The sequence below is a fragment of the Guillardia theta genome (assembly GCF_000315625.1).
Source record: "Guillardia theta CCMP2712 unplaced genomic scaffold GUITHscaffold_124, whole genome shotgun sequence".
NCBI lineage: Eukaryota > Cryptophyceae > Pyrenomonadales > Geminigeraceae > Guillardia > Guillardia theta.
Genome location: NW_005434550.1, coordinates 147,446 through 173,390, shown reverse-complemented (window position 1 = coordinate 173,390; position 25,945 = coordinate 147,446). Strand labels below are relative to the sequence as shown.

The 25,945-nt window shown below is 53.3% G+C and overlaps 10 protein-coding genes across 10 annotated transcripts; 3 read left to right on the top strand and 7 right to left on the bottom strand.

Moving 5' to 3' along the window:
* Positions 1–55: 55 nt before the first annotated feature.
* Positions 56–2,909, bottom strand: GUITHDRAFT_146410 (hypothetical protein; the record flags this gene model as incomplete). The annotated part of the gene is made up of 8 exons (XM_005822509.1): positions 56–70; positions 357–416; positions 444–502; positions 712–772; positions 1,036–1,281; positions 1,543–1,794; positions 2,322–2,381; positions 2,619–2,909. 8 exons carry the CDS (start codon positions 2,907–2,909, stop codon positions 56–58), a joined length of 1,044 nt encoding a protein of 347 aa, XP_005822566.1.
* A 637-nt stretch (positions 2,910–3,546) lies between these two features.
* On the top strand, positions 3,547–5,137 carry GUITHDRAFT_146409 (hypothetical protein; the record flags this gene model as incomplete). The annotated part of the gene is made up of 8 exons (XM_005822508.1): positions 3,547–3,592; positions 3,617–3,879; positions 4,110–4,163; positions 4,215–4,295; positions 4,356–4,598; positions 4,704–4,790; positions 4,849–4,898; positions 5,089–5,137. The coding sequence occupies 8 exons, from the start codon at positions 3,547–3,549 to the stop codon at positions 5,135–5,137; spliced, it is 873 nt and encodes a 290-aa protein (XP_005822565.1).
* Positions 5,063–7,999, bottom strand: GUITHDRAFT_118287 (hypothetical protein; the record flags this gene model as incomplete). The annotated part of the gene is made up of 13 exons (XM_005822507.1): positions 5,063–5,122; positions 5,272–5,342; positions 5,450–5,508; positions 5,554–5,862; positions 5,906–6,020; positions 6,077–6,176; positions 6,229–6,446; positions 6,502–6,570; positions 6,646–7,084; positions 7,136–7,193; positions 7,237–7,292; positions 7,347–7,386; positions 7,440–7,999. The coding sequence occupies 13 exons, from the start codon at positions 7,997–7,999 to the stop codon at positions 5,063–5,065; spliced, it is 2,154 nt and encodes a 717-aa protein (XP_005822564.1).
* A 338-nt stretch (positions 8,000–8,337) lies between these two features.
* GUITHDRAFT_118286 (hypothetical protein) lies at positions 8,338–12,037 on the top strand (the record flags this gene model as incomplete). Its single annotated transcript, XM_005822506.1, has 8 exons — positions 8,338–8,706; positions 8,761–8,845; positions 8,891–8,955; positions 9,002–11,185; positions 11,233–11,448; positions 11,495–11,593; positions 11,791–11,903; positions 11,950–12,037. 8 exons carry the CDS (start codon positions 8,338–8,340, stop codon positions 12,035–12,037), a joined length of 3,219 nt encoding a protein of 1,072 aa, XP_005822563.1.
* A 769-nt stretch (positions 12,038–12,806) lies between these two features.
* On the bottom strand, positions 12,807–14,174 carry GUITHDRAFT_146406 (hypothetical protein; the record flags this gene model as incomplete). Its single annotated transcript, XM_005822505.1, has 3 exons — positions 12,807–12,914; positions 12,964–13,296; positions 13,326–14,174. 3 exons carry the CDS (start codon positions 14,172–14,174, stop codon positions 12,807–12,809), a joined length of 1,290 nt encoding a protein of 429 aa, XP_005822562.1.
* Positions 14,175–14,210: 36 nt separating this feature from the next.
* On the bottom strand, positions 14,211–14,541 carry GUITHDRAFT_79719 (hypothetical protein; the record flags this gene model as incomplete). Its single annotated transcript, XM_005822504.1, has 3 exons — positions 14,211–14,318; positions 14,376–14,432; positions 14,488–14,541. The coding sequence occupies 3 exons, from the start codon at positions 14,539–14,541 to the stop codon at positions 14,211–14,213; spliced, it is 219 nt and encodes a 72-aa protein (XP_005822561.1).
* A 719-nt stretch (positions 14,542–15,260) lies between these two features.
* GUITHDRAFT_146405 (hypothetical protein) lies at positions 15,261–18,051 on the bottom strand (the record flags this gene model as incomplete). Its single annotated transcript, XM_005822503.1, has 6 exons — positions 15,261–15,367; positions 15,420–15,463; positions 15,515–15,643; positions 15,698–17,189; positions 17,238–17,400; positions 17,455–18,051. The coding sequence occupies 6 exons, from the start codon at positions 18,049–18,051 to the stop codon at positions 15,261–15,263; spliced, it is 2,532 nt and encodes an 843-aa protein (XP_005822560.1).
* A 1,168-nt stretch (positions 18,052–19,219) lies between these two features.
* GUITHDRAFT_146404 (hypothetical protein) lies at positions 19,220–20,122 on the top strand (the record flags this gene model as incomplete). The annotated part of the gene is made up of 4 exons (XM_005822502.1): positions 19,220–19,387; positions 19,651–19,716; positions 19,767–19,823; positions 19,871–20,122. The coding sequence occupies 4 exons, from the start codon at positions 19,220–19,222 to the stop codon at positions 20,120–20,122; spliced, it is 543 nt and encodes a 180-aa protein (XP_005822559.1).
* Positions 20,123–21,603: 1,481 nt separating this feature from the next.
* GUITHDRAFT_146403 (hypothetical protein) lies at positions 21,604–22,295 on the bottom strand (the record flags this gene model as incomplete). The annotated part of the gene is made up of 5 exons (XM_005822501.1): positions 21,604–21,633; positions 21,682–21,809; positions 21,937–21,991; positions 22,080–22,133; positions 22,245–22,295. The coding sequence occupies 5 exons, from the start codon at positions 22,293–22,295 to the stop codon at positions 21,604–21,606; spliced, it is 318 nt and encodes a 105-aa protein (XP_005822558.1).
* Positions 22,296–24,925: 2,630 nt separating this feature from the next.
* On the bottom strand, positions 24,926–25,783 carry GUITHDRAFT_79713 (hypothetical protein; the record flags this gene model as incomplete). Its single annotated transcript, XM_005822500.1, has 1 exon — positions 24,926–25,783. The coding sequence occupies one exon, from the start codon at positions 25,781–25,783 to the stop codon at positions 24,926–24,928; it is 858 nt and encodes a 285-aa protein (XP_005822557.1).
* Positions 25,784–25,945: the final 162 nt, after the last annotated feature.

Below are 25,945 nucleotides of genomic sequence, written 5' to 3'. Positions count from 1 at the left end.
TCGGGCACAAGCACGTTGAAGAGGCTGACTTTGTTGAGAAACTTGCAGATTGAGTTCATCGACTTGGATCCTTGAAGGCTCGAAATCTTCCTCATCGTCTCCTTCGGGGAGCCTCCAGACCTGCCGCTCCATCACAACTCTTCCTCCTCCTCGCTTCCCCGTCCTCCTTCCCTCTTCCCCTCCTTCACACCTCCCTCCCCGTCCCTCTTCCTCTCTCCACTCCTCCTCCTCCCTCCATCTCCTCTCCCTACCCCCTCTTCCTCTTTCTTCCCGCTCTTCCCGCTCTCTTCTCCTTCAGCTCCCTCCTCTCCTCGCTCTCCTCCCTCCTCTCCTACCCAATCTCCCTCCTCTCCTACCTTCGCCTCCCCAGCGGCCTTGGTGAAACTTGTCGGAAGGCCGAAAAGAAGCTCCACGGCCTTGAGGCTACTCAGAAACCTCCTGACCTCCACTCCCCTCACCCCGAAGCTCTCTCCCCTCTTCAGCTCCTTGCGCAGAGTTTCTCCTGTAAAGATAGTCATGCTATCCATCCTCTCCCATTTCCTCTTTTCTCCTCCTCGTACTCCTCCTCCCTCCTCCCTCCTCCCCCTCCCCTTCCCCCCTGTCTCCCCCCTCCTCTTCCCTCTTGCCCCTCTCCCTCCTCCTCTCCTTCCTCTTGCCTGTCTTGCCCCTTCCCTGCCTCTCTTCCTGCTCGACAACAGCCTCTTCACTCACCATCGTCAAACACTTCAATGGTTCCTTCCTCAATGAAGTAGATGTGCTCTGCTGCTCCTCCCTGAGAAGACAGATTATACCTGCATCCTCGTCCTCCTCCACCTCCTCTCCCTCTCCCCTCCCTCCCTCCATTAATCTTTCACTCTTCGTCTACTCCACTTCCTTACCTTCCTCCTCGTTCCCTTCCACTAATCTACTGCTCCTCCTTCCTCCTACACCACCGCTCCTTCTCCTGCTCGTGTACACGTCATGCTCTTCTACCTCCATCCCTTCCTCACCAGTGCTCCCCCTTCTCCACCGCTCCCCATCCCTCCCGTCCCTCACCTTCTGCATCAAAACCTCGTCGCTCGAGTAACTTTTCTTCTCAAGGGTCTTTGCGATTATCTCCTTTGCCTTCCTTCTGCCCCTCGTCAACCATCTCATGCTCCCCATGAGCTGGTCTAGCCGCGCAGACTCCTCATCCTGCTGCTTCGACTCCGCGCCGTCCTCCTCTTCCTCCTCCTCTCCTCCTCTCCTCCTCCCGAGGTTCATCGCTTTCACAGCCTCTGACATGTTGCTCTGCACTCCATCCTGCACATCGCACGTCATCGTCTCACTTTTTCGACGAACACTGATTTCAACAACAACATTTCAACAGCAGTGACGCAATGTCAACTGCGGAACATCTCCACAACAAAAAACACCATCTTAACAGCAACAAGATCTGAACAACATCTTTACACCACCACCATCATCATTGTCTTATCAAGCCCGCATCTTCTCCATTCATCACAACAGCTAACACTTCACATGGCAACTCAACATCGCAAACTTGACACAACCAGCCCTCACCTTGTCCACATCGGACATCTTCTCAGAGTCCTCGTCCCCGTCCACCTCCCCTCTAGTCTCCTCCTCCCCTCCTCCCGACTGTCCAAACGCTGAAGAAGCTTCGCGAGAGAGGGGCTGGGCCTCCTCCTCCATCAACTCTTCCTTCAGGTACTCGAACTCGTTGTACTTGATCATGTTCTCCTTGAGGGTCGTCGAGAGCTTTTCACAGGTATGATGGAATACCGATCTTGAGATCACCAGCACCTCTGTCCTCTGCGGCACGCCGTCAGGATCAAAGAGACATAAGGAGCGAGGGGGGGGGGGAAGAGGCGGGTGGTGGTTGAGGGGGAGGAGGAGGAGTAAGAGGAGGAGTAAGAGGAGTTAGCGGAGGAGTACGAGGAGGAGTAAGAGGAGGAGTAGGAGAAGTCAGAGGAGGAGTAAGAGGAGAAAGAGGAGGTGGTGGTGAAGGCAAGATGAAAAGTGGAAGGGAAGGGAGAGGAAAGAAACAGAATATCACAGAGACAACACTGCTCGAGGAAGCAACGACTGAGAATCAAACAACCAACAGCACAAGATCATTACATCTGTCATGGCCTTCACTGTTGCCTGTCGGGGCCGATCGTCAAGTAGTGCAATCTCACCAAAGAAATCTCCAACCTTGGAAGACATGAATCAGTCTCATGGGTAGTCTTTCCATCAGAAAATCACTCCCTCCTCTCTTCTCTCCTTTTTCCTTCACAATCCTTTCTTCGCTCTCCGCATCCCACCCTCGTCTCCTCCTCCCCTCCCCCCGCCATTACCGAAAGTTCGAGGGCCAAGACTTGTACCCACTGCGGTTTTATCCCCCGCTCCGTGAGAAGCTGCCCGGCCAATCAGAACGACGAAGAACAGAGAAGAGCGAGGAGGTCAAGGAGGACAACTAGCAGGCCTGTTGGAAGAAAACAAGAGGAGGACAGAAATGAACAGAAAACTGAGAGAGAGAGGGGGAGGGGGGGGAGGGAGGGAGGGGGGAGGGAGGGAGGGAGGGAGGGAGGGAGGGGGGGAGGGAGGGAGGGGTGGAGGGAGGGAGGGGTGGAGGGGGAGGAGGAGGAGTTCACCTTAGCTAGGGTGATGATAGGATCATCCGGTTTGGTTGTCGCAAGGTGGGCAAGAGCCTCCGACAGGTAGGGGACGAGCGTGTGCGGCTTCTTCTTCAAGTTCGCATCGACCTCGACCTTCGCCAGCATATCTTCCACCAGGTCCATCGTGCAGTTCACTAGCTCATCTGTCACATCTGCGCTCCAGTTCTGCGATCCGCTCCGGTGCCTCGCACGCTTCTGCAGCCTCTCCACCTCATCGGACTCCAGCTCTCTCTTCCCGCGATGGGAGCCTTCAGCGTCTTCGCTCATGCCTTTAGGTTGAGGCCCTGCTTTCCGATGTGAGACGTGAGGGGTCTGCGCTTTCGTCCCCCCCCGCCTTATCCCTCTTGCCCTTCCCGTCCGACCGTCTGCTTCAATATCCTCACCTCCCCTTCTATTCTCTACCCCTATCCTCCTCCCCCTTCCTCCCTGCATCCATCCTCTCCTTTCATCTCCCTGCTTGCCTGCCCCATCTTTTCTCATCCCTCCTTCCTCCTTTCTCCTTCTTCCCTGCCTCCTGCCTCCGTCCTCCTTCATCCTCCGTCCTCCCTCCTCCCTCCTTCCTCCTCCCTCCTCCCTCCTCCCTCCTCCCTCCTCCCTCCCCGCATGTCCGTACGGATTCTGGGCAGTGCGGGACGTAGTTCATGCCGCGGGGGAAGCTCTGAGGGGGGCTCAGAAAAGGGTGTCCATTGTAACGGATTCGTTGCATCCGTTATTTCTTCCCTTTTTAACGGACGTTAGTTGTTGTCAATGTGTAGACAGGCGGTAGAGCGGGAAGTAGGGGCTGAGAGAAGGAGGAAAAGAGAGGAGAGGAGGAGGACAGGAGGACAGGAGGACAGGAGGACAGGAGGACAGGAGGACAGGAGGACAGGAGGACAGGAGGATTTGAGAGGATCGACAGTACAACATGGAGGTAGGGAGGGAGGGAGGAGCGGTCTGGAATTGGTCTAAAGGTACCACTCACACTTTCATGGCAGTAACCTTGCTCATGGTCGTGACATCGGGACCTCCGCGACGTGCATGGCGGCCAGGCAGCAAGAGCCGCAGGGACGTGAAGGAAGAAGAAAGTTCTTCCGTGGTCTTCTTGTCCCATGGCGAAGCTACAAGAGCGCAGGAGTTGAGGGAGCTGGTGAAGAAGAGTTACAAGCTCATGGAAGAGACCGATCGATACGTCTCGCCTCTGTTTTCACATGAGATGAACAGAGACATGTTGGACAGCAAGGAAGATGAAGAGGTCGAGGTGAAGAAGCTTTCGGTTTGGGACCGCCTGTAATGCTGCACTGCGAAATGATTCCCTCTGACATCCGTCGGTCAGATCGGACCCGAATAATCGCAAGACGAAGAGGGACGACGTGTTTGTCAAGATAGCGAAGGAGATTCCAGCAGTGTCTAAGGCATGACTCCATAATCTCCTCTCAGCCGTCTTTTCCAGCCTCCCTTTTTCACTTCCAGTGTTGATTCTGTCTGCAGATGTTGTATGAGATCAGGAAGGAGTCAGAAAGGAGAAGAGGCAGCAAGATCGAAGTAAACCATGGAAACGATCCTTTGGATTCTTGTCTTACCCATGAGCGGCAGCAACAGCAAGGCAAGGCTCAAGTTCCTATTCCTGCTCAGCTTGCTATCAGTTGCCCCGAGATGAGGAACAGACTACTTGCGGTAGCAGCATGCACGCTTAACAGACCCGACGCTTCTTGCTGACTCGCTTGACCCTTGCAGAACGTGGAGTACTTCGAGAGGAAGCTTGCTTCCCTTGAGCAGGCCCTCAGCAGGAAAGCGAAGGGCCCTCTGGTCTCCGAGAGCAGCCGGCAGGAAGCAGCGGGCGACGAAAGGACGTGGGTGAGGACGGGGGACAAGGAAAGCTCGATCGCTCGTCCCCTCGACTTCTGGGGGGTCAAGTTGGAAGACGCGAGGAGGGAAGCATGCACGCTGAGGGAAGACATCAACGGTCTCCTCTTGGAGGTGAATCCTCCTTAAGCTCTCCAACCTCCACTGCTGTCATGTGCTCAGCCGTCGCTCCTTTCCTCACCTTCCTCTTCCCTCTTGCCTCTCATGAACTGCCAACAGGCTCGCGAGCTGGTGGAGAAGCAGCGAGCAGAGCTGACGGCGAGCTTGAAGAAGTCCTACGGGAGGGCGAGCATGAGGAGGGAGATGGTTCCAAGGGAGGGTCAGGAGTGGATTGTTGCTCCTACCCGGACTGATGTGCCAGCAGGGGAGGCAACAGCTCTACCAGCTCTCGAGCGATGGATGCGGAGACTGGAGGTGAGTCCAGCTAGGGATTGGCTGGATCGATGGCTCAGCTGAGAACATGGCAGGCGCAGGAGAAGCTGATCATCGAGTTCGAACGAGCAGCGGGAGGAGGAGAGAGAAGGGAGAGGATAGAGGAAGAATCTACTTTTCTATAAGGGAGAGGGTAGAGGAAGAATCTACTTTTCTATAACTACATTGGTAGACCTGTTGAGGACAAGAATGGCCACGACTGCTGCCTGCGCAAGGCATGAGAAGAGGAGGGGATGGGAGGAGGAAAGGACAGGAGGGAAGGAAGAGGACGAGGATGCCAAGCGGTGAAGAGCAGAGCGCAAGACAAACGGGGAGGACAACTGAAGCGGGGACGAGGTCAAGGAAGCTGGCATACCATGATCAAGAGAGCGAGGATGGCGATGCCGAATGAAAGGAATGTCAATGTCCAACCATTCCCAACCGAGCCTGCGGGCAGAAGTTAAAGATTTCCCTCCTCCGCTCCTCCCTCCCTCTCTCCCTCTCCCTTCTCTCTCCTCCTCCTCCTCCTCCTCCTCCCCCTCCCTCTCTCCTACCTCCATCCATCTCCCTGCTAGAAAGTTCCTTCCTCGTGGATACGATGCTCTTCTCGATGCTTGGCAATACGTCAGTCACCCCTCACCTCCTCCTTCCTTCTCACCTCCTGGCCTTCTGCTGAGCGTCTCGCAGCTCCTCCTGCTCTGTCGAGAGGTGACGGGCCTCCTCCTGCAATCGCCAGGCTGCTCGTTGCAGCGGCAACATGGAGCTGTAGGTGAGAGGCCGCATATTCTCCCCTCCTCCCCTTCCGCTCTGATCTTCTCGCTCTTCTTCTTTCCTCGCCTCCGGTTCCCTGCCTTCTCCACTGCCACCGGATCCTTCACTTGAAGCCTCCGCCTCCCTCGGCTTGTCTCCCTTTGGTTTTTCCTCCTTGCCTTCCTCCTTCGCGGCGTTCTTTTCTTCCGGAGCTTTCCTGAGGTGCGATCAGAACAATCTTGCCACGTCCTCGACTTCACCTCTCCTCTTTGGGCTGCTCCTTCGATTTCTCCTCCTCCTTTGGCTCCTCCTCCTGCTTGTCTTGCTGTGGTTTCTTCCTTGGTCTCTCGGGCTCCTCCTGCTGAACTTCCGGTTCTGATAAAAGAAATCCAAAAACTTCACAAGAGGCAAGCAGCAGGCACGGGCAGGACCTTTGTTCCTTGAGGGGGGTTGGGGCTCTTGTTCTGCTTCTTTCTCCTCTGCATGTTCAGGTTTCTTCTCCTCAGCAGTCCCCCTCCTCTCGCTCTCCTCCTGTCCCACACGACTTTCGTTAGAAACATCGACGACTGTCTTCCAGCATCACCTTCACCTCTCCGTCTTCCTGCCTGCTTTCCTCCGCAGCAGGAGCAGTTGTCTCTGTCTTCTCGTCCAGGGCAGGGCTGCAAATGTTCCCGTCGGCATCTGCCGCGCCTCTTGGTAGGTCTGTACATCCTTCGCACGAGATCACGCATATCAGGTCCGTCTTGCAGAAGAACTTCCCAGCGTCTCGCTTACAAACTGCTGGTGACAAGACCGGTCCGCCTGCTACTAGCAGGTGAGTGACAAACGAGCGAGGAGTTGGAGACATTTGTAGTACCACTTTCAGCAGTAGAAACGGCGGGTTCGGTGTCTGGTTGCTTCTCAGCTCTACGTGGCAACTCCGGACCTTCAAAGTGCTGTTAGCTAAAGGAAAAGTGCTAGCTAGCACAACTGCCAGCTTTGTTATTGTGATCCATCTCACCTTTGGAGTCCTTGCTGTTCACAGCTTTTGGTGGAGTCTCATCAAAGGTTCCACAGAATTTCCAACACGATGAAGAAATCATGCTGTTCCCGCACGTACCGCACCCTTCAGTAGCACACCATGGTCTATCCCAGCCATCGGTAGCAATGCAGCCACTATAAATCGAGCTCTTGTATGTGAAAGTGTCCAAGCATGGACAGCTTTCATCTTGAGAGAGCACAGATGTAGACGTGCCGGCTGCTGCCCTCCTCTTGACTCCAATCACGATTTCAGGAGTGTCAGACGATTGGTCCTCTCCTCCTTGGAGGGTGATCACTATCTTGGAACCTCCCTTTCCTGCAGAGTTTGACAAGAAGTCGACTGCATCTCCAGCGGTCGAGTTCATCGGCGATTCCCATGAATGGGAGCTTGGAATATGCCTGTAATAGTGGTTGACAACCTGTGACAAACAAGTCAGCAGTGCTGGATTGAGCGGACTCTGCAAGCGTACATTGTCAACTCCAAAGCCCAACTTTTGATCGAATGTTTCAAAATTTTTCTGCAAAAGGCTACCAATCATCAGCACAGCACTTGTTATGACTAAAAAGATACGTGTTGACAAAGTCGTCTTCCTTCCGACGGACAGCTTCCTCTTGCTTGTTGATTGCCTGATCATTTCTTGAGAAACATGACACATTTCGCATCGTAATATCTCGATCCACCTTGTCAGCATTCTTGAAGTTGTCAATCTGAATGAATTTCCTTCGGGTTGCAATTCAAAACACACGAAGGACAATTATATGAAAATCAGATACCTCCTAACTTCCGGGCTCTGGTCTTCTTTTACATATCTGACTGCCTTTTCTAGCATGCGAAGCCGGTGAAGCATTCTGTCCCGCTGCTCGTCTTCTGCTCGTCTACCAAACAGAGCCTTCACGATCGAGGGCCTTGCTACTCGATCGCGCGTTGATCCCTCATGGTACAACGACGACTGATACATTCGTCCCCTGGACACATGCTCGTCCGAGACGAGAGCAGAAGTCCTCGCCAGGGACTTGATCTTCTTCCGAGCCACCAGCGACTTCAAAATCTTGGTAGCTATCTCATCCAGCCCCTGCTCATGAATTTCTCGCTCGGTCTTGTGCTTTGCAAAGGCTCTCTTGAGCAACCAGTCGTGCAGAACTTGCGCAGAAGCATCCAGACTGTCAGGATGCTGCGGTCCTGAGAGCAGACTGACGTCCCTCGGCCCTGCGTTGAGGGATACGAAGAGAACTATCGAGACCAGTAAAGTAAAGGATGATATCTTCACCGCGGACTGGATCCATGCAGAGCCGCCCTGGGCACTGCTGGCGGGCAGGCGGTATGGGACAGTCATGGGACCTTATCTGAATCCTCAGCTCCTCCTCCTCCCCTCGCTAGTTGACTCTCCTCCCCATCCGCCTCCTCTCCCTCATGGCGTCTCCCCCGCCATCGTTCTAGCTTCCGACCGGAAATAGAACATCACGGGTTTGACATTTTTGTTCTCAAAACTTCTAACCCAAAGTTGTCTGAGGTTTGAAAGTTTGAAAGTTCAAACTTCCAAACTTGCAGACTTTCTGACGTTGGACTTTGACTAGGGCCTATGACAAAAGTTTGATATTTCTATGACCGAGGTCATAGGAAACAGATACCTCCAACTCTATATGTAGACTAGGTCGATACAGGGCACTGGCAATGGCAACAAAGGAGGCCCTGGAAGTACGAGCGATGGAGGGAGGGGAGGGAGAGGAGGGAGGGGGAGGGGGAGGAGAGGAGAGGAGACAACGGAGGAGGAGGCATCATTCTTCGGGAAAGAAGGCAACAGACGAAGAAGTCCTGAAGTCTCTATCGAAGCGAGAAAGGGCTGAGTACAGGAGGGAAAAGTTCCTAGTCAGCAGTGGATGGGTGACAGCAGTAGCATCTTCAGCCAGCAGCCTTGTCTCCATGAAGCGCAAACCTCCCGATGCCAAAATTCAGGAAGAGCCCAGAAGAGAGGAGAGCTCTGGTCCTGCTGGTGCTCAACTTCGAGAGATTGAAATTCTGAGGCAACCTCCTCCTGACCAGGTCTGGAAATCTGACAGCGTCTGAAGCCCGTGCTGACTACCTCCTGTGCTCTAGAGCAATGCTTCTCCCTCATCTCAGTTGCCCCATGGCTGGGCTGCCGTGCAGTTGCCCGAGTACGTCGCCTCGAACATCAAAGCTGGTCGTGTCGCTCTTTCGACGTCGTTCTCCTCTAACGTCCCAGCAGATGAAGTCCCTGAGGCTTCTGGTCACAGCAACGGCATCTCTCCCCTCTCAATACGGCAGCTCAAGGTTTCCTTGCATGCTGCCGCTCTTCAGCCCTCACCGGTTGTTGCAGGAATGGTGCGAGCGTATGGAACAATTCATCACATCTGACTCGATCAGAGTAAAGCCGCAAGGCGCTGAATCGACTTCCACAGGCACAGCAGATGCAACGATCAAGGATACCAAGACCTCAACAGCTCCCTCCTACCTCAACAAGTCGCTGACAACAGCAAAACCTCCTTCGTCGAAATCGATGTTCACCAGCAAGTCTCTTACGCCAACCTTGTCCTGGACGATGAAGACTGCACAGAGGCAACAGGCTGGGAGAAAGGAAACAACCTCTTTGAATCCATCAGCAGAGGTAGAAAAGCCCAAGCCAAGAGCCATGAGTAGAAGCAACTCTCAGACAAGCACTACGTCGGGTGAAAGGGCCATGGATGTTACCCGCAGGAGATCGGAGGATCCGGCGGAGGAGGTTTACCTTGGGTTTCTGTTTTCGTGCGAGAATCCGAAGAAAGGGAAGTCTCTCACAAAAGAGTCTCTTGTGTTCGGACGGGTGTTCTCACTTCAGAACAGAATGATCAACTCCCTGCATCACATCCATCTCTGCGCAGACGCGCTAGTCGAGTTGTACCTTGAGGGCAACCGCATAACCTCGATGCGAGGGCTAGGAAAGATGCCGCACCTGGAGCTTTTAAGCCTCAAGTCCAACTCGATCTGCAGTTTCGCTGGAGTTGAGAAGCAGCCGAAGCTCAAGTTCGTTGCCCTTGAAGGAAATCCCGTCAGCGCTCTCAAACTCTACAGGCCCATGTGTGCATTGGTCTTCAGCCCGATGCGCTTAGGGGAGCTTCACATAGACCAGAGGAGGGTGTCTCGCGCGGAGATCTACTGCCCTTACTTCCTGGGTCAGACAGACGACTTCTTGACCGCAGTGAAGGCCGGGGGCCTTGTATTGGAGAACGCGGATGAGTATTTCAAGGTGATGGGCAGAAAGCCTGACCTACTTTGTGAATGGAAGCGATTCCTCTCGCTCTACCTCCCCGTGTGCAGGCAAGCAGGGTTCAAGCCCTCTGACTTCCCCTCGTCTCTGCAGAGGTTGGCTGAGCAGGAGGAGCAAGACAAGAAGGACAAGGCTGGCTTGCCTTCTACTCAGGTGGAGAGCGGACGTGAAGAGGCCGAGACTTCTGCTGGGGAGAAGGTTGAAGAACCTGGTGTGTCAGAGTCTCCTGCTTCAGAACCTCAGGCAGGGCTGGAGCAAGAGCTCAAGAACGCTCCCGACGAGGCGAGCATCGAGGCTCTGACTGAGTCAGCCTCCTCTGCCTTGCACCTCGATTGCTCAAGGGATCAGGAGGGAGGTTTCACCCTACGATCTCACTTGTGCATGGGAAGCCTAGACGTTTCGCCGCTGGCAGGAGGTGAAGGAGGAGGAGGGCCCCGAGAGCTGTTCTCGCAAGTCCGCGCCTCGTTCGAGACGTCAGGGGACGGGGTGGACATCAGCAGGCAAGAGGAGGCTGAGGAGATACAGGGGGCAGGGAAGGAGCAGCAGCAGCTCTGGATGGAGGCTGAGGGGGAGCGCGAGGAGGTAGCGAGGGAGCAGGAGAAGATCTACATGGATGGGTCCGAGGAGCCAACGTGCTCCTACGAGACTGAGGGAGAGAGCTCGCCCGACATTCCCAGCAGGTCCGAGCAATTTTCTCTCCCAGCAGGGATACCCTCCTCTGCCATCCTCGCTGCCAGTGTCTCCACTCCCCCATCAGCCGTGCAGGACCAGCACAGAACTTCCGGTCGTATGCTGGAGTTGCACAAGCAAGAAATCTCCTCCCCCCCCCTCTCCTCCTTCTCCCCGTTCTCGTTGTCCTTCGCCTCCTACGCTCGTTCTCCTCTCGCACGAGGTCAAGCAAAACTTCCTTCGATCTCCCCGCTGTCTCTGGTCAAAGAGAGGATTGCCAAGGAGGACAACGAGCTGTCAATGGATACTAAGAGGGATGCGAAAGAAGATGACGAGGAGGACAAAGTGGAAGCTGAGAGGGAGGTGGAGGAGGATGGAGACTGGGAGGATGGGGAGGAGGACGGAGACCGGGAGGAAGGGGAGGAGGAGCAGGAGGGGAGGGAAGGAAGATCGAGGCTTGTCAGGCCACCGCAGGGGCGTGAGAGTGACGTGGACGTGCTGGTCAGCAGCCTCAAGTCTCACCTCGCCACGTCTTCCTTCTCCTCTGGCGAAGAAGCCCTTCACTCCATACAAACTTTACTCAACAAGGTGACAGACCTAATTTGATCTCGTTCTCACGTCATGACTGTTCTCAGCTGGAATTGAACAGCTCGAACGAGAGCTGGCAGCATGCTGACCAAAATATGCCTACCTTGCAATGGCGAGATTCGGCAGAAGCTCACAGGCCAGCAAAGGGAGCAGCAGCAACAGCAGCAGCGGCAGCAGCAGCAGCAGCAGGAAGCCCCAAGGACTTTGGGATAGGGTTGAAGATTGATCTCCGTGCTCCCTTCACCGTTCTCAGTGTGCAAGGGGTGAGGAACGACGGCCTGTCGGTGCCACAGGTTGATATGTCAGCAGGTGCTGCTGGAGGAAGGCGGAATGCCGAGGAAAGACGTCGTGCTAGCGGGCAAGTCCTTGATCTCCTTGCTTCTCCAGCTCCTCCTCTACTTCCACTTCGTGCTCCTTTACTGCATCTCGCTTCCTCCCCGCCTCTCCCACGCACTTGTCCTGTACATCCGATCTCCTCCACCATCTCTCCTCTCCCTCTCCTCCTCGCTGTCTTCCAGGTCCTCCCTTTCGTCACTGTGCAGCAGGAGACGAGCTCGTTGCGATCGACGGGAGGCCCACCGAGGTATACTCACTCTCCAGCTCAGGCCCAGCTCAGGTTGGCATGTTTGCAGGACATGTCGGTGAAGGAAGTGTCGGAGCTCATCACTGGCCCACCTGGTACTCTCGTCCAGCTGCACTTGAGGAGGCCCAACTCTGGGTGCGAGCCAGAGCTGAGAAAGTTTGACATGTAACTCTTCATGAAGGGTCGTTGGAAACTTTGCGGTGAAGCTGAGGAGACACTTCCTGGTGAAGCGACAGGGGCAGGAGGAAGAGGGGAGGAAGGGAATGTAGTGTAAATGTAATGCAGAACAAAGCTCGACAAGTGAGTTAAGAAGAGAGGAAGCGCGGAGAGATAAAGGGAGGAGAGGGCAGGAGAGGCAAGGCAAGAGACAGGAGGAGAGGAGAGGAGAGGAGGGGAGAGGAGGGGAGAGGAGCTGCACAAAAAGTGGGGAAGGGGGGCGGGAGGAGTGGTTGAGGGCGGAAGTGGAAGAGCGGGGCAACGGAACGCGAAAGGCGTCTCTGTTTTGCTTCACCCTCCCTGTAGAGCAGCGAGGACGCGATCAATTTGTTTCTCCGTGAGGACGAAGCCGTCATGAGCAAGGGTGAAGTGATACCTGGTTTCATCTCACTCGACTCATCCCGTCTTCCTCCCTCCCCACTCCTCTCCCCGTTCTTTCTTGCTTTCCCTCTCCCCGCTACTTCATTCTCTGCCCTTCCCTTCCCTCCTCCACCTACTCTCATTCATCACCTTCCTTCCTCCTTGCTCTGTCCTCTCACCTGAGTTCCAGAGCCTCCGCCATGTGCCAGAAATTGGCGAAGACCGGACCTCGCTCGTTGGCTGGTCTGTATGCAACGTGAGAGATCGAGCTGAGCAAGATGATGACGACGACGGCAATTACGATGATGAGGAGGAGGAGGAGGAGGAGGAGGAGGAGAAGCAGCAGCAGCACCACCACCACCACCACCACCACCACTAGCAGCAGCACCACCACGACCACCACCACTAGCAGCAGCAGCAGCACAAACAGTAACAGCAGGAGGGGGCAAGGAATCATTGATCCTACTTGTGAATCTCAAACACCAACGAGCCCCTTGGCATCCACAACATGTTGGCGAGGTTACTGCCATGAGAGCCGATGACAGCATGGACGGAGGAGAAGGAGCAGACCTGGCGCGCGATCAGCTCAACATGGCAGGATGCAGCAGCCAGTCGCTACCTGTCTCTCCAGACTCTCTCGCCCCGGGAAGATGGTAGCGATGGAAATCCTTCGTCCCTGATCCATCCTCTTTGCCATCCACCTCTCCACGTCATCCCAGTTCTGCACGTCACTCTTCGCTCCCCCCCGATCCTCCTCCTCTTCCCGCCGAGAGAGGAGGACAAGCTGGCTGTCGGAGGAGCTGTCGCTCGAGCTGCATGCTGTCCGCTCGACGACTGTAAAATGAACAGTCAGGAGCGCGTTCCTGGGGGTCTGCGAGTGCCATCTGGAGAAGACAGTGAGCAGAGCACGGGAGGAAGGAGGAGACAAGGAGGAGGCAGCAAGGCAGACGACCTGAAAGGAGAGTAGGATGAAAACCAAACCTCCCTTGCAAAGTGCAGGCAACCAAGGTAGTGCGAGGACGCTAGCTTATCCTTCCTGATGTCCAGCAGCTCCACAAACGATTCCACGAAGTTCTTGCGATCCCTGCTGAAAGGAGGAAGCAGCACCCGTGTTCCATCGCGCGAAAGGACGGGTGGAGGGACCAGCAGCAACCGAGGGAGCACCTCAGCAATGAAGTGATAGAAGTTGTGCGAGTGGACTTGACCTAGATTGACCAAAACATCTGCATACTCGAAGCAGCGAGTATCTTCAAGTTCTCTCGTGTTCAGGTTGTGATACTCGGGGTGCTGCATCAAGACTCGCCATCGCTTGTGACCTCGCCCCTTGTCTGTCCCCCTGCCATCCCTGTATATCATTGCGCCATGCCGGGAAACCCACACCCTCGACTTCCTCACGACGAAGGCAACCTCGTCCACCATCTTCGGCGGCCCAACCTTGCAGTGTTCGCGCAGCAGGTACGGCAGGCTCGCCATGTGTCCTCCCGTGTACAGCACCCTGTGCGTGTTGAGCACAGTAGGACGCTGAATGGATTCAAGACCCTCGCAGTCTGCATGGAGCAGAGGACGAGGAGGCGACCTGGTCCAATGCCGCTCTTCTCTTCTCACCACCACCTCGAATCCCGGAACCTGAAGTGCGTCTACGTCCAGAGGAAACGAGGTGTTGGCCAGCTCGATAAAAACATCCCGAAACCCTGCTCCTGTCCCTGCTCCTGTCCCTTCCCGTACTCCTTCGCTTGGATCCGCATGATTTTCAGCGTCTATCAGAGAGCTGAGAAGGAGGAGACAACAGAGCGAAGAGCGCTGGTAGCGAACAAGCAGCTCTCTCGACATGTACAACGAGCAGGAGAACAGCTGTCCGCACCGCCCTCATCCGCTCTCGGTCAACTTTTCAATGGCTTCTTCGTCATAGATAACTCGGAGCAGCAGCGAGCAGCTGGGGCATCTTGCGATGTCCTCACCATCAATCAGCTCGTCCTGATGAGCACGAAGAGCATGTCATGGTCACCAACAGCTATCCACGGCCAGCCATACCACAGTGATCTGAAAGCGATCTCCACAGGGACAAGGAAAGAAAAACGTTTTCAGCTCCTGCGATCAAGTTTAGTTGGCCGAGAAGATGTGACATGGGGAGCCTGTCGCATACCTCATTGAACTCCATATCTTCGATCTCCACCTCATCGTAGATCGAACTCCCCATGCTCCACACAGAAATCAATCCACCAGGCAAAGAAATTCAAATCGAGAAAGCACTATCAGCAAATTGAGTTAGTCTGCCCATCAAATTGCTCCTAACTCTTGTTGCAATTTCAAATATTTCTATGTAGCTTCGCATCTCATCTAATTCTCCCCTCACAATTCCTTTCTGCCTCAGCCTTGGTTGGCCCTGATCTCTGCCTGCCTTTGTTTCCTTTTCATGTCTGTGCATCCATCGCCTAATTCCACCTCTCCTTCGTCTTCTCCCTCCTCCTCTTCTCGCATGTCATCTTCCTTTCGTTTTCTCCCTCCTCTTCCTTCCCTCTCTTCATGTCCTCCTCTCCTCTTTCTTCCCCTCATCAGCACGTGCGGCATTTCTGCATGTCCGCAAACATCTCCAGATGCCACCCCACCCCTTTGTTTGAGCTATATATTCCAAACTTTCACCCACCCCTTGGGAAATAACCTGCCCCACTCTGGGCGATAGACCCGTTCAGCCCCCACTCCCACCCCTACCCCCTTACACAGCAATGAGACTAGATTTGACAGAACCAAACTAAAACACAACCTAAACTCGCTGGAGCTAAACCTTCCGAGTCACCTTTCGCTGTAGCCGACGGTCAAGTGACTAGTAGGTACACTTTATGTACAGCAGTGAAACACAGCAAACTGAGTCAACACGGGGGTTTCAGGTGACACCTTGAGGTTCATCGACGAGGTTCCTCACACGTCGTTGCGGTAGGGCGACGGCGGGCACGAGGCACTTCGGGTGGGTCGCCCGTTGGAGCCTCCGGTTCTTTCAAGGAAATTATGGTGTCCTTCGCACTCGCCTGCATCGGACAACGATCAGATACAAGGTTGCGCCAGTCAAGGAAATTTCACCAGCTTCCTCGTGACGAGACGACATTGAGTGGAGACTAGAGTTCCTGCCAAGACCTCAGTGAGTTCCTGTCAAGACAAGCTAGAGTGGTGGATACCTTACGACAAACAGACCGCTCGCAATATCTGCAGAGACATTGCTTGACTCGCCCGTTCTGGCCAGACAGCCATGGCTTTCAACCTCTCTTCGAGATGGAACGTCGTCTTCAGTGCGACTGAGGAGCTTCCTGCGATGGGTGTGAGTAAAAGGGGCTTGCCTGCGTCAAGGGACTGAAACTCACCGATGTGAACACTTCGGCCTCGCTGACACATCGCTTTCTTCCACGATAAGATTCTGAGGATTCGTTCTTCCCAGCACAATCGGCTCGTCTGGATCCGGCCCTTGGACCACCACATGCTTGATATGGATCACCTCGAGAATCTTCCTGGCTTCGTCAACAATGTCTGGAAACTCCTGGAGTTCGAGAATTGAGTTGGACATCAACAAACCCTTGTTCTTCTGGGTGATTCGCAGGTCGGCAGGACATGTGATCACAAAAGTATTCCCATTGATCTTTGCATTCGAAGAGCCAGAGATGTACAGGGTGCCAGGATGCGAGTTTGACTTGGGCACTATGATGTTCATGTAGATCTCAGGCTTCGACTTGTCTCTCACCGCAAGACCAGACTCCCCGTTGTCGAAGATGAGGTTGTATCGAAGCGCAGCCTTGGAGCGCCCCCCGATAAGAACCCCGCATCCGTTGCTCGTGTTCGAGATTCGGTTGTGAGTGAGGACTGGATGACTTGTTCCAGAGCATCTGATCCCAATGCTCTTGTTACCCGTGACGGTGTTGAACTTGCACTCGCAACTCCCATCCCCCAGCAAGAGGATCCCACAACCTGTGGATTCAAGAATCGAGTTGTGATGACAGTTGATGCAGCCGCTCTCCAAGACGCCGACGTTACAGATCCCGTTTGCTTTAATCGTGTTGTGGACAAGGCTGAGGCAAGCTTCGCCTTGTACAATGACCCCACCGCACTGACCATTGGAGATTTCGTTGCCAGACATCTTTCCTATGGACGAATCACGAAATATCACGTTACACGATGGATGCCCCCAGATGTTGTTCTCTTCCAGCTCAACTCTAGCATTGTCACGGCAGAGCAGCCCCAGAGGCTGTGACATCTGTTCACCACTAAAGATCGTGCACTGGTGAACGGATGGCCTGGAGGAACCAGTCGCTATGATCCCACCTTGGGAATTGGACTCCACCTTGTTCTGCTGCAGAAAGGGATGAGCTCCATCTTGAATAAGAATCCCGCTTCCATCATGGTTCGAAATGTTGTTGTAGATCATAAAAGGCTGAGATACACCAGAGATGCAGATTCCATGCGCAAGGTTCTGTTTAAACACATTGCTCTCAAAGATCGGTGCACTCTGACCATCGATCGCCGCTCCTCCCCCTCCATTTTCTTCAATCTGATTTTGAATAAAGACTGCTTTTGAACGATCTATGACTCCAATCCCCGCTTGTTCATTTCCCTTGATAACGTTCCTTTCAAACAAACCTTTCCCTTCATCATGCACCACAATACCACCTCCCTGACCATTGAGCATGGAGTTCCCAGTCACAGTGGGTTCAGCTCGATGGCTGACTTGGATGTGTGTCTTGCCGTTTCCTCTCATCATGTTGTCGACAACCTTACATCTTGAAGATCCTTGCAGCCAAAGAGCTCCTTGGTTGCTACTTTCGAAAGTGTTCTTATAGAATGTTGTCTCCGAAGAGTCCATCGCTGTGGACTTGCAGTCAGACGATCAATCCCCAGGCAATGGCAGATTACCTGCTACCGTTGCCTTTCTGGTGCCGTAGAAAAAATTTCTCTCGAATCTCCCTTTGCAAGAGTCTCGAAGGACCACGTCGTATCCGAAGTTGTTTTTGAACTTGTTTCCGATGAAGATCGGTTGAGAGCTCTCCACTATCATGACGGTAGTTCCCACACAGTTCTGTCAAGTTCGGGTCACACAAGCAAGAGAGGGTTATATCATATGAGACTTCACCTCGAATTCACATTGAACAAACCTCGGTGACGAACTCTCCGAGGCCAACACACTGATGCCCTTGAACGCAAAAACCTTGCACCTTTCGAAGACCGGGCTTCCATGCATAATTCGGATACAATTCCTAAAGTCTTCCTTTGACGAGGGCGCCAAAGAGTTGTCACAGCAAGAAAGTTGTACTCCAATCATGGTGAAGTTGTCGGCACAAACCTCGATCAGGGGCATGGAATCGCTGCAGTCTAGAAGGACAACACAAGACATTTCAAGGCTCTGTGAGCACACGATGGTGATGTTATTTTTCTCAATCCTCAGTGTATGCTCTTCCCTATAGATCCCTGGAAATAACCGGATTACACTGCCTTCCTGAGCCTTGTCCAGGGCTTGTCCAATTGTTGCGCAGTGTTCTGAAGTGGAATCCTGAAATAAAACCTCTATCCCGAGCATGAGAGGCTTTTTCCCTATTTCATTGAGATCGAGATACTCCCAAGACAGTTTCCTCTCTGGTTGGACCTTGGTTGCGACCACTTCCTGTTGCAATGGCAGCATTGACAAGTTGATATCCGAAAGGTTTCTTCGCATGCCAGCGGCAACGCTCATCTTGATCCCGAGGATTGTTTCTTCAGATGATTTGCAAAGTTCAAACTTGTTCGTCTCGCTTTTCTCTCATGCACAACACTTCATATGTTACGTTCGATCCTCCTCGTTGTTCCCCACGCCATCAAATTCCCCTTCAATCTCCTGCAATCTCCGCAATCTGCCTGTTCCAAATTCTAGCATATTTTTCAAAATTTGACACAAATTTTCAATGATATGGAAAATTGTTCAATTCAGGAAGGGAATTTTCGATACCCGTCTCATTCAGCCTCGAATAGATACAACGGTTGAGCACCCCGACCCTCGAGGTGACAATCTCGCCAATATCTCGTCGCATCTCATAAACCCTCTGTAATCGAAAAGACCTGCTTTCACCTGCGGTCGTCAGACCTCAGGCTCGTGGTAACACTTTTCGCTCCGACCCTCACGAAGGCAGCAAATCAATTCAGCTGAAAAACTTTACTGCCTCCGCTCTTTTTTTTTATCCTTTTTTTCCGATCTTTTACGGGCCCCCGGTTACTAACGATTCACGCCGCCGGCGAGGCTGGCAGCCGGGGGGCCGCGCGTTCTCGGCGGGTACGGTATGCCACCACGGTCGGCGTACGGTCCGATCATCGGATCATGATAGGGCACACAGGTAAGGTATGATGCGCCGCGGCTGTCCGAGTTTGACTCAGTGAAGCCTAAGTTGAAGTACGGTCCGTGCTGATTTTTGACCGGTGTCCTTCCCGAAATCCTGAAGGCCCGGCGCCCGGCCGGTGCGGCGACCCGGTGGGCCCGGCCAGCCCACTGCCACCGTGCCGCAGTGCCGGGCGCGCCGGGCGGCCGGCCCACTGGCACCGTGGCACCGTAGCACTGCGCGGCCAGGGCCGCCCGGCCGATCCGATCCCGGCCGGAGTCCCCCAGTGCCAGTGCCTTGGGCCCGCGTGACCGCCGACAGTCCGATCGGACAGACAGTCCGGTCCGATCACTGACAGCGGCCTAAGTGGGGTCACTGGATCTCCGGGCCTAGTGTTGCTAGTAGGACCGGTGGGTGTGCCATTGTTGTCACACTGATCTCAACCATGGGTGGTAGGTAGGTTCATACCACCCTAGTTCCAGTTGCAACCAGGGGTAGTGGGACTTTGAGGACGGTGGGGTGATCGGCCTGCGGCAGTGCGAAGAGACGCGGATGGCGAAGAACAGTCGCGTGTCGTGGGCAGCAGCGTCAGCCGCGCTTGCGGTGCTGACGATGGTTGCCATCGTGTTCATGGCAGGTTGGGAATCCGAGGAGGATGAACACTACCAGGTCGTGGAGGAGGCATCACCCGTCAGGGGGGTTCAGTGGAACCCGAGGATGGTGAGGGCACGGAGAGCTGCTGCTCGGAGACAGCAGCTGTTTGAGATGCTAGGATGTGAATGCAACGACCTGAGTGACATCATGGAACCAGATAATACCTGGGGGTGGGTTCCGTTCCCTTGCCGCGCGTGTTGTGTTGAGAACGGCGTTTTGAGCAGGAATTACAATCCCAAGTGCTGCAATCGTGAAAGTGATGTACACTCGGCAACATCTGTGAGACATGGATGCTGGTGTCCCTGTGGAACAGGATGACTTGTCAACAGGTGTTGGGACGCGACATCACTTCTGCCTCCAAGAACATCGACATGCTCAAGAAAGTTTTGGCCAACGTGAGTTGTTACGATGCGCCCGTGGAGCCGGCTGAGAGCTCGTGTGCTAGGCCAAGAAGAAGCTCAACAGTAGGATTTCAGTCATCATCGATGCGATGACGTTGAAGGTGCTCCACTGAAGTCTCTCACTTCCTCCCATGACTCTTCTGGTAAGAACCAAGGACGGCCTGGAGTGCAAGGTCCACAGGGAAAGAAGGGACCCCAAGGGTATGCAGGACCTCCTGGAGCCCAGGGAAAGCGTGGAAGCCCTGGTATAGTGGGACCCAAGGGCCCAAGAGGACATCCTGGACAGAAGGGATACCGAGGAGAGACGGGAGATATTGGAGAAAAAGGCCCTCAGGGCTACATCGGAAGCCCAGGGGGGAAAGGATACATCGGACCCATCGGACAGAGGGGACCAACGTAATCTAGTTGAGCAACTCCTATTGTTCTTTCTGCTGACTTGCACTGTGAAGAGGGGATATGGGGCCTCCTGGTCCGAAAGGTCCTCCTGGTGCCCTTGGGAACAGGGGAGGCAGAGGAAGGGCTGGCCCACCTGGTCCAGAGGGACGTGCCGGAGCTCGTGGACCTATGAGGGTAACATCATCGGATGGTGAAATCCTTGAAATTGACCTTGTAGACAGATCTTTCGTGCGTATCAAGAAGCTACACCATGCAATGATGTCCGAGGAAGAATTCTCAACTATTACGATCGTCACGGCATCGATTGCTGGTTAAATAAAAAGAAAGGAATGGGGTTCCTTCAACGACAAAGATTGAGAGGATGTGCAGGGAGCAATGACATGCATTTTGAGTGATGACAATTGTATCATTTTGTCATTCGAGACTGAAATTTATCAAGGTATACCTGCTTGAATCCCTTTCTACTGCAAACCTGCTCTCAACAAGGTCTGGTACCGGCATTGAAGAAATGCAATTTTGATCTCGTTTCAGGGGGATTCTGCGACTGTAATGGCTACGTAAGATATGGGCAAGGGACCAGGTGGTCAGCCTATCGGACAATCAACGGAAGGGTCTATTGCAAGTACAGTTCCTTGGCTTCATGACATCCTTGTTGACCGATTCATGTTCAGCGATGGTTCCTTCGGAGACCCGTATCCAGGCGCTGTCAAGGTGCACTTTGTTCATTGTGGAGCGAGAGGTACTGATCAAGGGAACGACCTCAGCACTGCGTTTGCGCACAAGGCTCAGATATCGGCATCGGCGGCTGTGAGTCACGTAGCACGGGATGTCAGTTGACAGGCAACCTTGAGTTTTGGGACCGTCAGTCAGGTTGAACCTTCAAGTTGCGTCAAAGGACTTCCTGTCTGATCGAATTGTGGAACAGTTTCCTGCCCTGGCGACAAACTCCTCACCTACTTCCGAGTGGTATCATGAGCAGACCTGAATGTGTTCCTTTCTCTTAGCACGGTTTGTTCCAGCATTCTTGCAGCTGGCAGCAAATTCGCACAGACTACACATGCTGTTCCGCAACCAGGGGCCTCAAGAGCTGCAGAGTATGACGATTTGCCTTTATTTCGATGAGCCACTGATGGTGTGGGAAAAAAAAGGCTGTGTACACTGCATGCCAAGTGTCCGACGGGCACAGGGCAGAGTATCTTGATCGGCATGACGTAAAGGTACGTTCGCGTGTTTGGTCTTATCGACTATGTTCTCACTAAATCATGGCTCAGTGCGATCACCTGGAAGGCATCAAAAGTTGGAGTTTTACCAGATGGAATTGCCCTTGGGGTCATCACCGCTACGCTTACACTTGCTGTACTGTCTTATGATAAAGTTTCTCTCAGACAAATTTGCCAACACCTTTCTTCCCTATCATTAAACCATTTGGTGAACGTTCACGCAATATGATCAAACTGGGATGTTTCGAAGGTCGGTCTTTGACAGTCATTGCTTGTAGTAGAGGATGACGGAGGTCTTGTCAGAAGTCAGAGGAAGGTTGAGGGCAGAGCGAAGACAACTCACAATCTTATTCTGTCGATCCTCAAAAGAGAATCCCTCAAAGTTGATCTGCAGCCCCTTCTGCTCGTATGAAAGCCACACAGGTACATGGTGACCGCCCTTGCCCTCCGGCTCTCCGAACCTCTTGACCACTGTTGTGTTGTCAAAGAAGACGCAGAGGCATCAAAGAGAACGACGACCATCTACATTGGTGAGATCAAAGCTCAATTCATGGGGGAGAGTATCTTGGTACTTTGAAAACCCATCTTGTCCTGTCACCTTGGTCACCACGACGACATCCCGTCTTGAATGTGACCTTCATTGAAGAAATGCACTGCTGATAGAATCACACTTGATGAATGTTGTTCGAAACCTTCACGATTATTTTCTCAGACGTTGTTTAGAGGGGACCTGAAGCTCACATAGTTGTATTCCCTTGCTCTTGCATGAATGATACTCACAAGCCGGAAGCTTTCCTGTTGACGGATACTTTTGGATTTCCCATCTAGGACCTCACAATGTCAGGAACATTCGTATCGATTTCTGACTTCATCTTACGGTGAAAAGTACGAGATAACTCGCTGTACCTTCTCCTCCTCTTGAGTGAGTCCCAAGCATTCAATGACGGCGTCGGTCATATGGTCCAACGGCGTTTCCCTCCGGTCTTGTTTGATATTCTCTCCTCACTTTCAGAATCTGCTCAAAACAATCTCATGTTTGCATCCTTCCTTGCTTCAGCTATCTACATCCCCCATCCCTCACATGTACAACTCTGTTGACTGCGCGCTCGTCCACAGGCCCTCTCATCGCCCGCCAGTCCTCCTGACTTTACTCAAGACAGATTAAGTAAAAAATCATTCCTGCTGCCAGTCTGCGGCACCGTGAAGGCCCGGCAGTGCCGAACCCGGAACTTGTGACTCGGAACCCGCCGCCGGGCCGGACCGGCCCGGGCCGCGGGCGGGGACGGAGTCATGGTTGCCTGGCAGTCGGACACTCAGTGGCGGCTGGGCCGGGCGGGCCCGCCCATGGTATCCGATCATGCCAGTACGCTGATAGTATGAACGGTACATCCATTACTCAAAGTTTCACGGTTTACTAAGTTAGTTCCTAGTGAACAAGTGGAGTATGTACAAGTATTTGTGAAGCAGTTTGCCCGCAATGTCAATTATGTCATCATCAATCGAGCTCTGCTATCAGTCATCCGAGTCACCCGAAGTCTTTCCGTGCCAGCAACAGCTACTTTCCCCCTGCAAAACAAGGCAAGCATCAGATGGTTCAGAAGAAAGGAGGAAAACTTGGCCGTCAAGATTACCCGTTGCATGTCAACCTGACAAATGTCGTCGTCCTCAGTCTTGCTGACGCTGGAGGAGGTCCTGAGACTGAAACTGATACCTTTGGAAGTTTCCCTGTCGCAACGCCTTGAGTGCTGTTGACTGAAAGCTGAATCCTGAGAGTATTCGGAGGTGTACTGGTCGCCGAAAGAACTTCTTCTTCACTGGGCGATCTTGCACATTGATCGTCCCGTGTCTGGCCACAACTCTGAACGTCCTTGACTTTCGGATCCGCTGCACTTTGGAGGATAAAATCACCATGCGGCCGAACTATCTGAATATGTCTTGTCCTATGATCCTCGGAAAGACCTTCTGCCTCGTTACACTGCAACCCAGCCACGACCCATCCACCTGCACTTGAAAGTTCTGTGGCTTTGGAGAGTGGAGGACATTCTTCAATCTGCAAATCTTCCACGGTAATCGGTGTTTCGTACTTGTTTTCCTTGTCTTCATTGTTCATTGTGTGAAGAGAGTGAATCTGTATTTGTCTTGAATTCTTCAACCTGGCTCCAACATGAGACAAAAATACTCGTTCAAAACACCTTGATGAAAAAATCTTTTTGGCAAGACCCTTTGCGTTCCAATTATTTCTACACTTGTTTGGCTCAGGCTAGCGGAATAGCAAAGTTCAAAGTTTCATCAAGACTTCTCTATAGCTCAAAATTCCCGCAGAAAAACGTAAAACATCCTTATGAGCATTTTCATCGCTAATCTTTTCTATCTCTGCTTCTCCTGTTTCTCGCTGTAGGCCTTGCCTTCCTCTCAGTTCTCTTGTCCTAAACATTCTATTACACCACTCCACTCATTTACACAGACCAATCTTCGACATCACTAGGTCACTTGTAGGACAAGAAGTCTCCACTAAGAAGTCTCCACTGTCCAGTTTCTTCGAGCCATCTTCAGCTCGCCTCCATGAAACCACATGTTGATCTCTTCTGCCTTCAAGTTCCCTCTCTCATTGTTGCCACAGCCACTGTGCCACTCTGTTTCTACCGGTACCCCCACCCTAAATATACCATATTCATGTACCCGTGGACGGCGGATTCTGAATGAGGACCCCACCCCTCAAGATAAATTAACTTTCAGTTTTTCCCCACTGCCTGCCCTCTACACGTAGGTGAAATCACCCAGTGACGGGAGGGGCCAGGGCTGGGGGCGTTTGAAGGAGGGGGTGGGTGGTTGGGTTTACCCAGCTAGGCTGATAGAGTCCTCGTCAGAGTCTTACTCCTGCTCAATCCTCTCCTCGTCTCTTACTCCTCCTTACTCCTCTCCTCGTCTCCTACTCCTGCTGCTTGACTCGTTTACCTCTCATCTTCTCCTCACACGCCTGCTGCTTGTCTCGTTTACATTTCGTCTTCTACTGCTTCTCGTCTTCATCCTTGAAGCCTGCTTTCTCAATGCATGTGCCTTCCTACTCTTAGGGCCTTTCCTCCGCAGCTCGAAATGTTCACATCGATCCTCTGTTCGAGCCTTGTAAGCTGTATACCTGGACTGTAAGTGAAGACCAAGAGTACAGCACATTACTGTCGCTCGGTCCCCCCCACTCTCCATCCACTTTCCGTTGGGAGTGCTGATAGCAATAAACATTTACACATGCCTGATAGATAAACAAATTATCCTCTACTTTCATGACGAACAATTTACAAGATCGTTCTGATTAACTTAACTTTGAATTGGAGGATCGGACTAAGAGTGACCAGCGGCAATCCCGGCGATGATCTCCGGGTCCGGGTCCAACGCGGTTGAGTTCCTGCATTTATAACGAATGATAAAGTATTCAATAACCTTCTAGTGTAAGAAAATGACAAATACACAACACACATGCAGGTACTCTTCACCTGCTATCCCTTGACTATACATAACCCTTCCCAAGTCTTCCAGATACTACACACCCTTCACGCGCGGCCTTCCTCCTTAGCCGACGCCGGCAGGCTTGACTAGCTGTACAACCGCCCCGTGTAGTGATATGAGTCCACCGAGAAGTAGATGAAGCCCAGCACTATCCCTCCCCCAAACATCCCCGGCACGGCAAACATCGACTTCAGTGACAGCAGCGCGACCCCCGATAGCCCATGCCCGCTCGTGCACCCCGACGCAAGCCGGCTCCCGAAGATGGCGCAGAAGCCTCCTACGAACGCGTTCAGGTACTGCCTCATATCCTGGCAGTTCTTGCAGATAGCAAGAGGCTGGGAGGTATATGTCATGTACGCCGAGCTGCTCCCCAGGGTGGTATTGATCAGCAGGATAGCTGGGATCTGTAGGAAGCCGATGATCGCCCCCATAAGCTCTGGGGGGAGCGCCGTCTTCCAAGGCGTCGTCCCTACCGGCACCTCCTTCTCCCACGGGAAAAACACTTCGAGGATGACGATGAAGATGGTCATGCAGACCTCGATCTTCGGTGACTTCATCTTCCCTGCCTTGAGGTACGGCTCGATCTTGGGCTGCACCACCCCATACAAGGCCGCGCCCGACAGGCCCCCGATGAGCGTCAGCCACGAGTAAGGGATGCCTGCTCCGACTTGTACCAGCACCATCCCTGGGCATGACCCTGACAGACACATGCCGCATCCTAGGATGAAAGCTCCCAGAATGATCGGTATCAGCCCCTTGCACTGCAGTGAGCTCATGAACCCCTCGCGAGCTATTTCAAAGTGCATGGGGAAGATCAGCGACACTCCCGCGATGCAGTATGCCGACCCCGCCGACGCTCCCAAGAACATCTTCAGCATGATCTCCCGCCTGAAGATAAACTGCTCCCTGATCACCAGCGGTAGCGTCACCTTCCCCAGATCCATCGCCGACCCGAAAACAAGGCCCATGAACATGGCTGCGAGGATGCCCTTGACCCATCGCGTCCTCCCTTCCCATGATTGGCTCTCGCTGTTGTTACCCGCTGCGAGCTCCTCTACGGCTACCTTGTACGTGGCTGGGAAGCTTGGGGGAGCTGGTGCCATCCA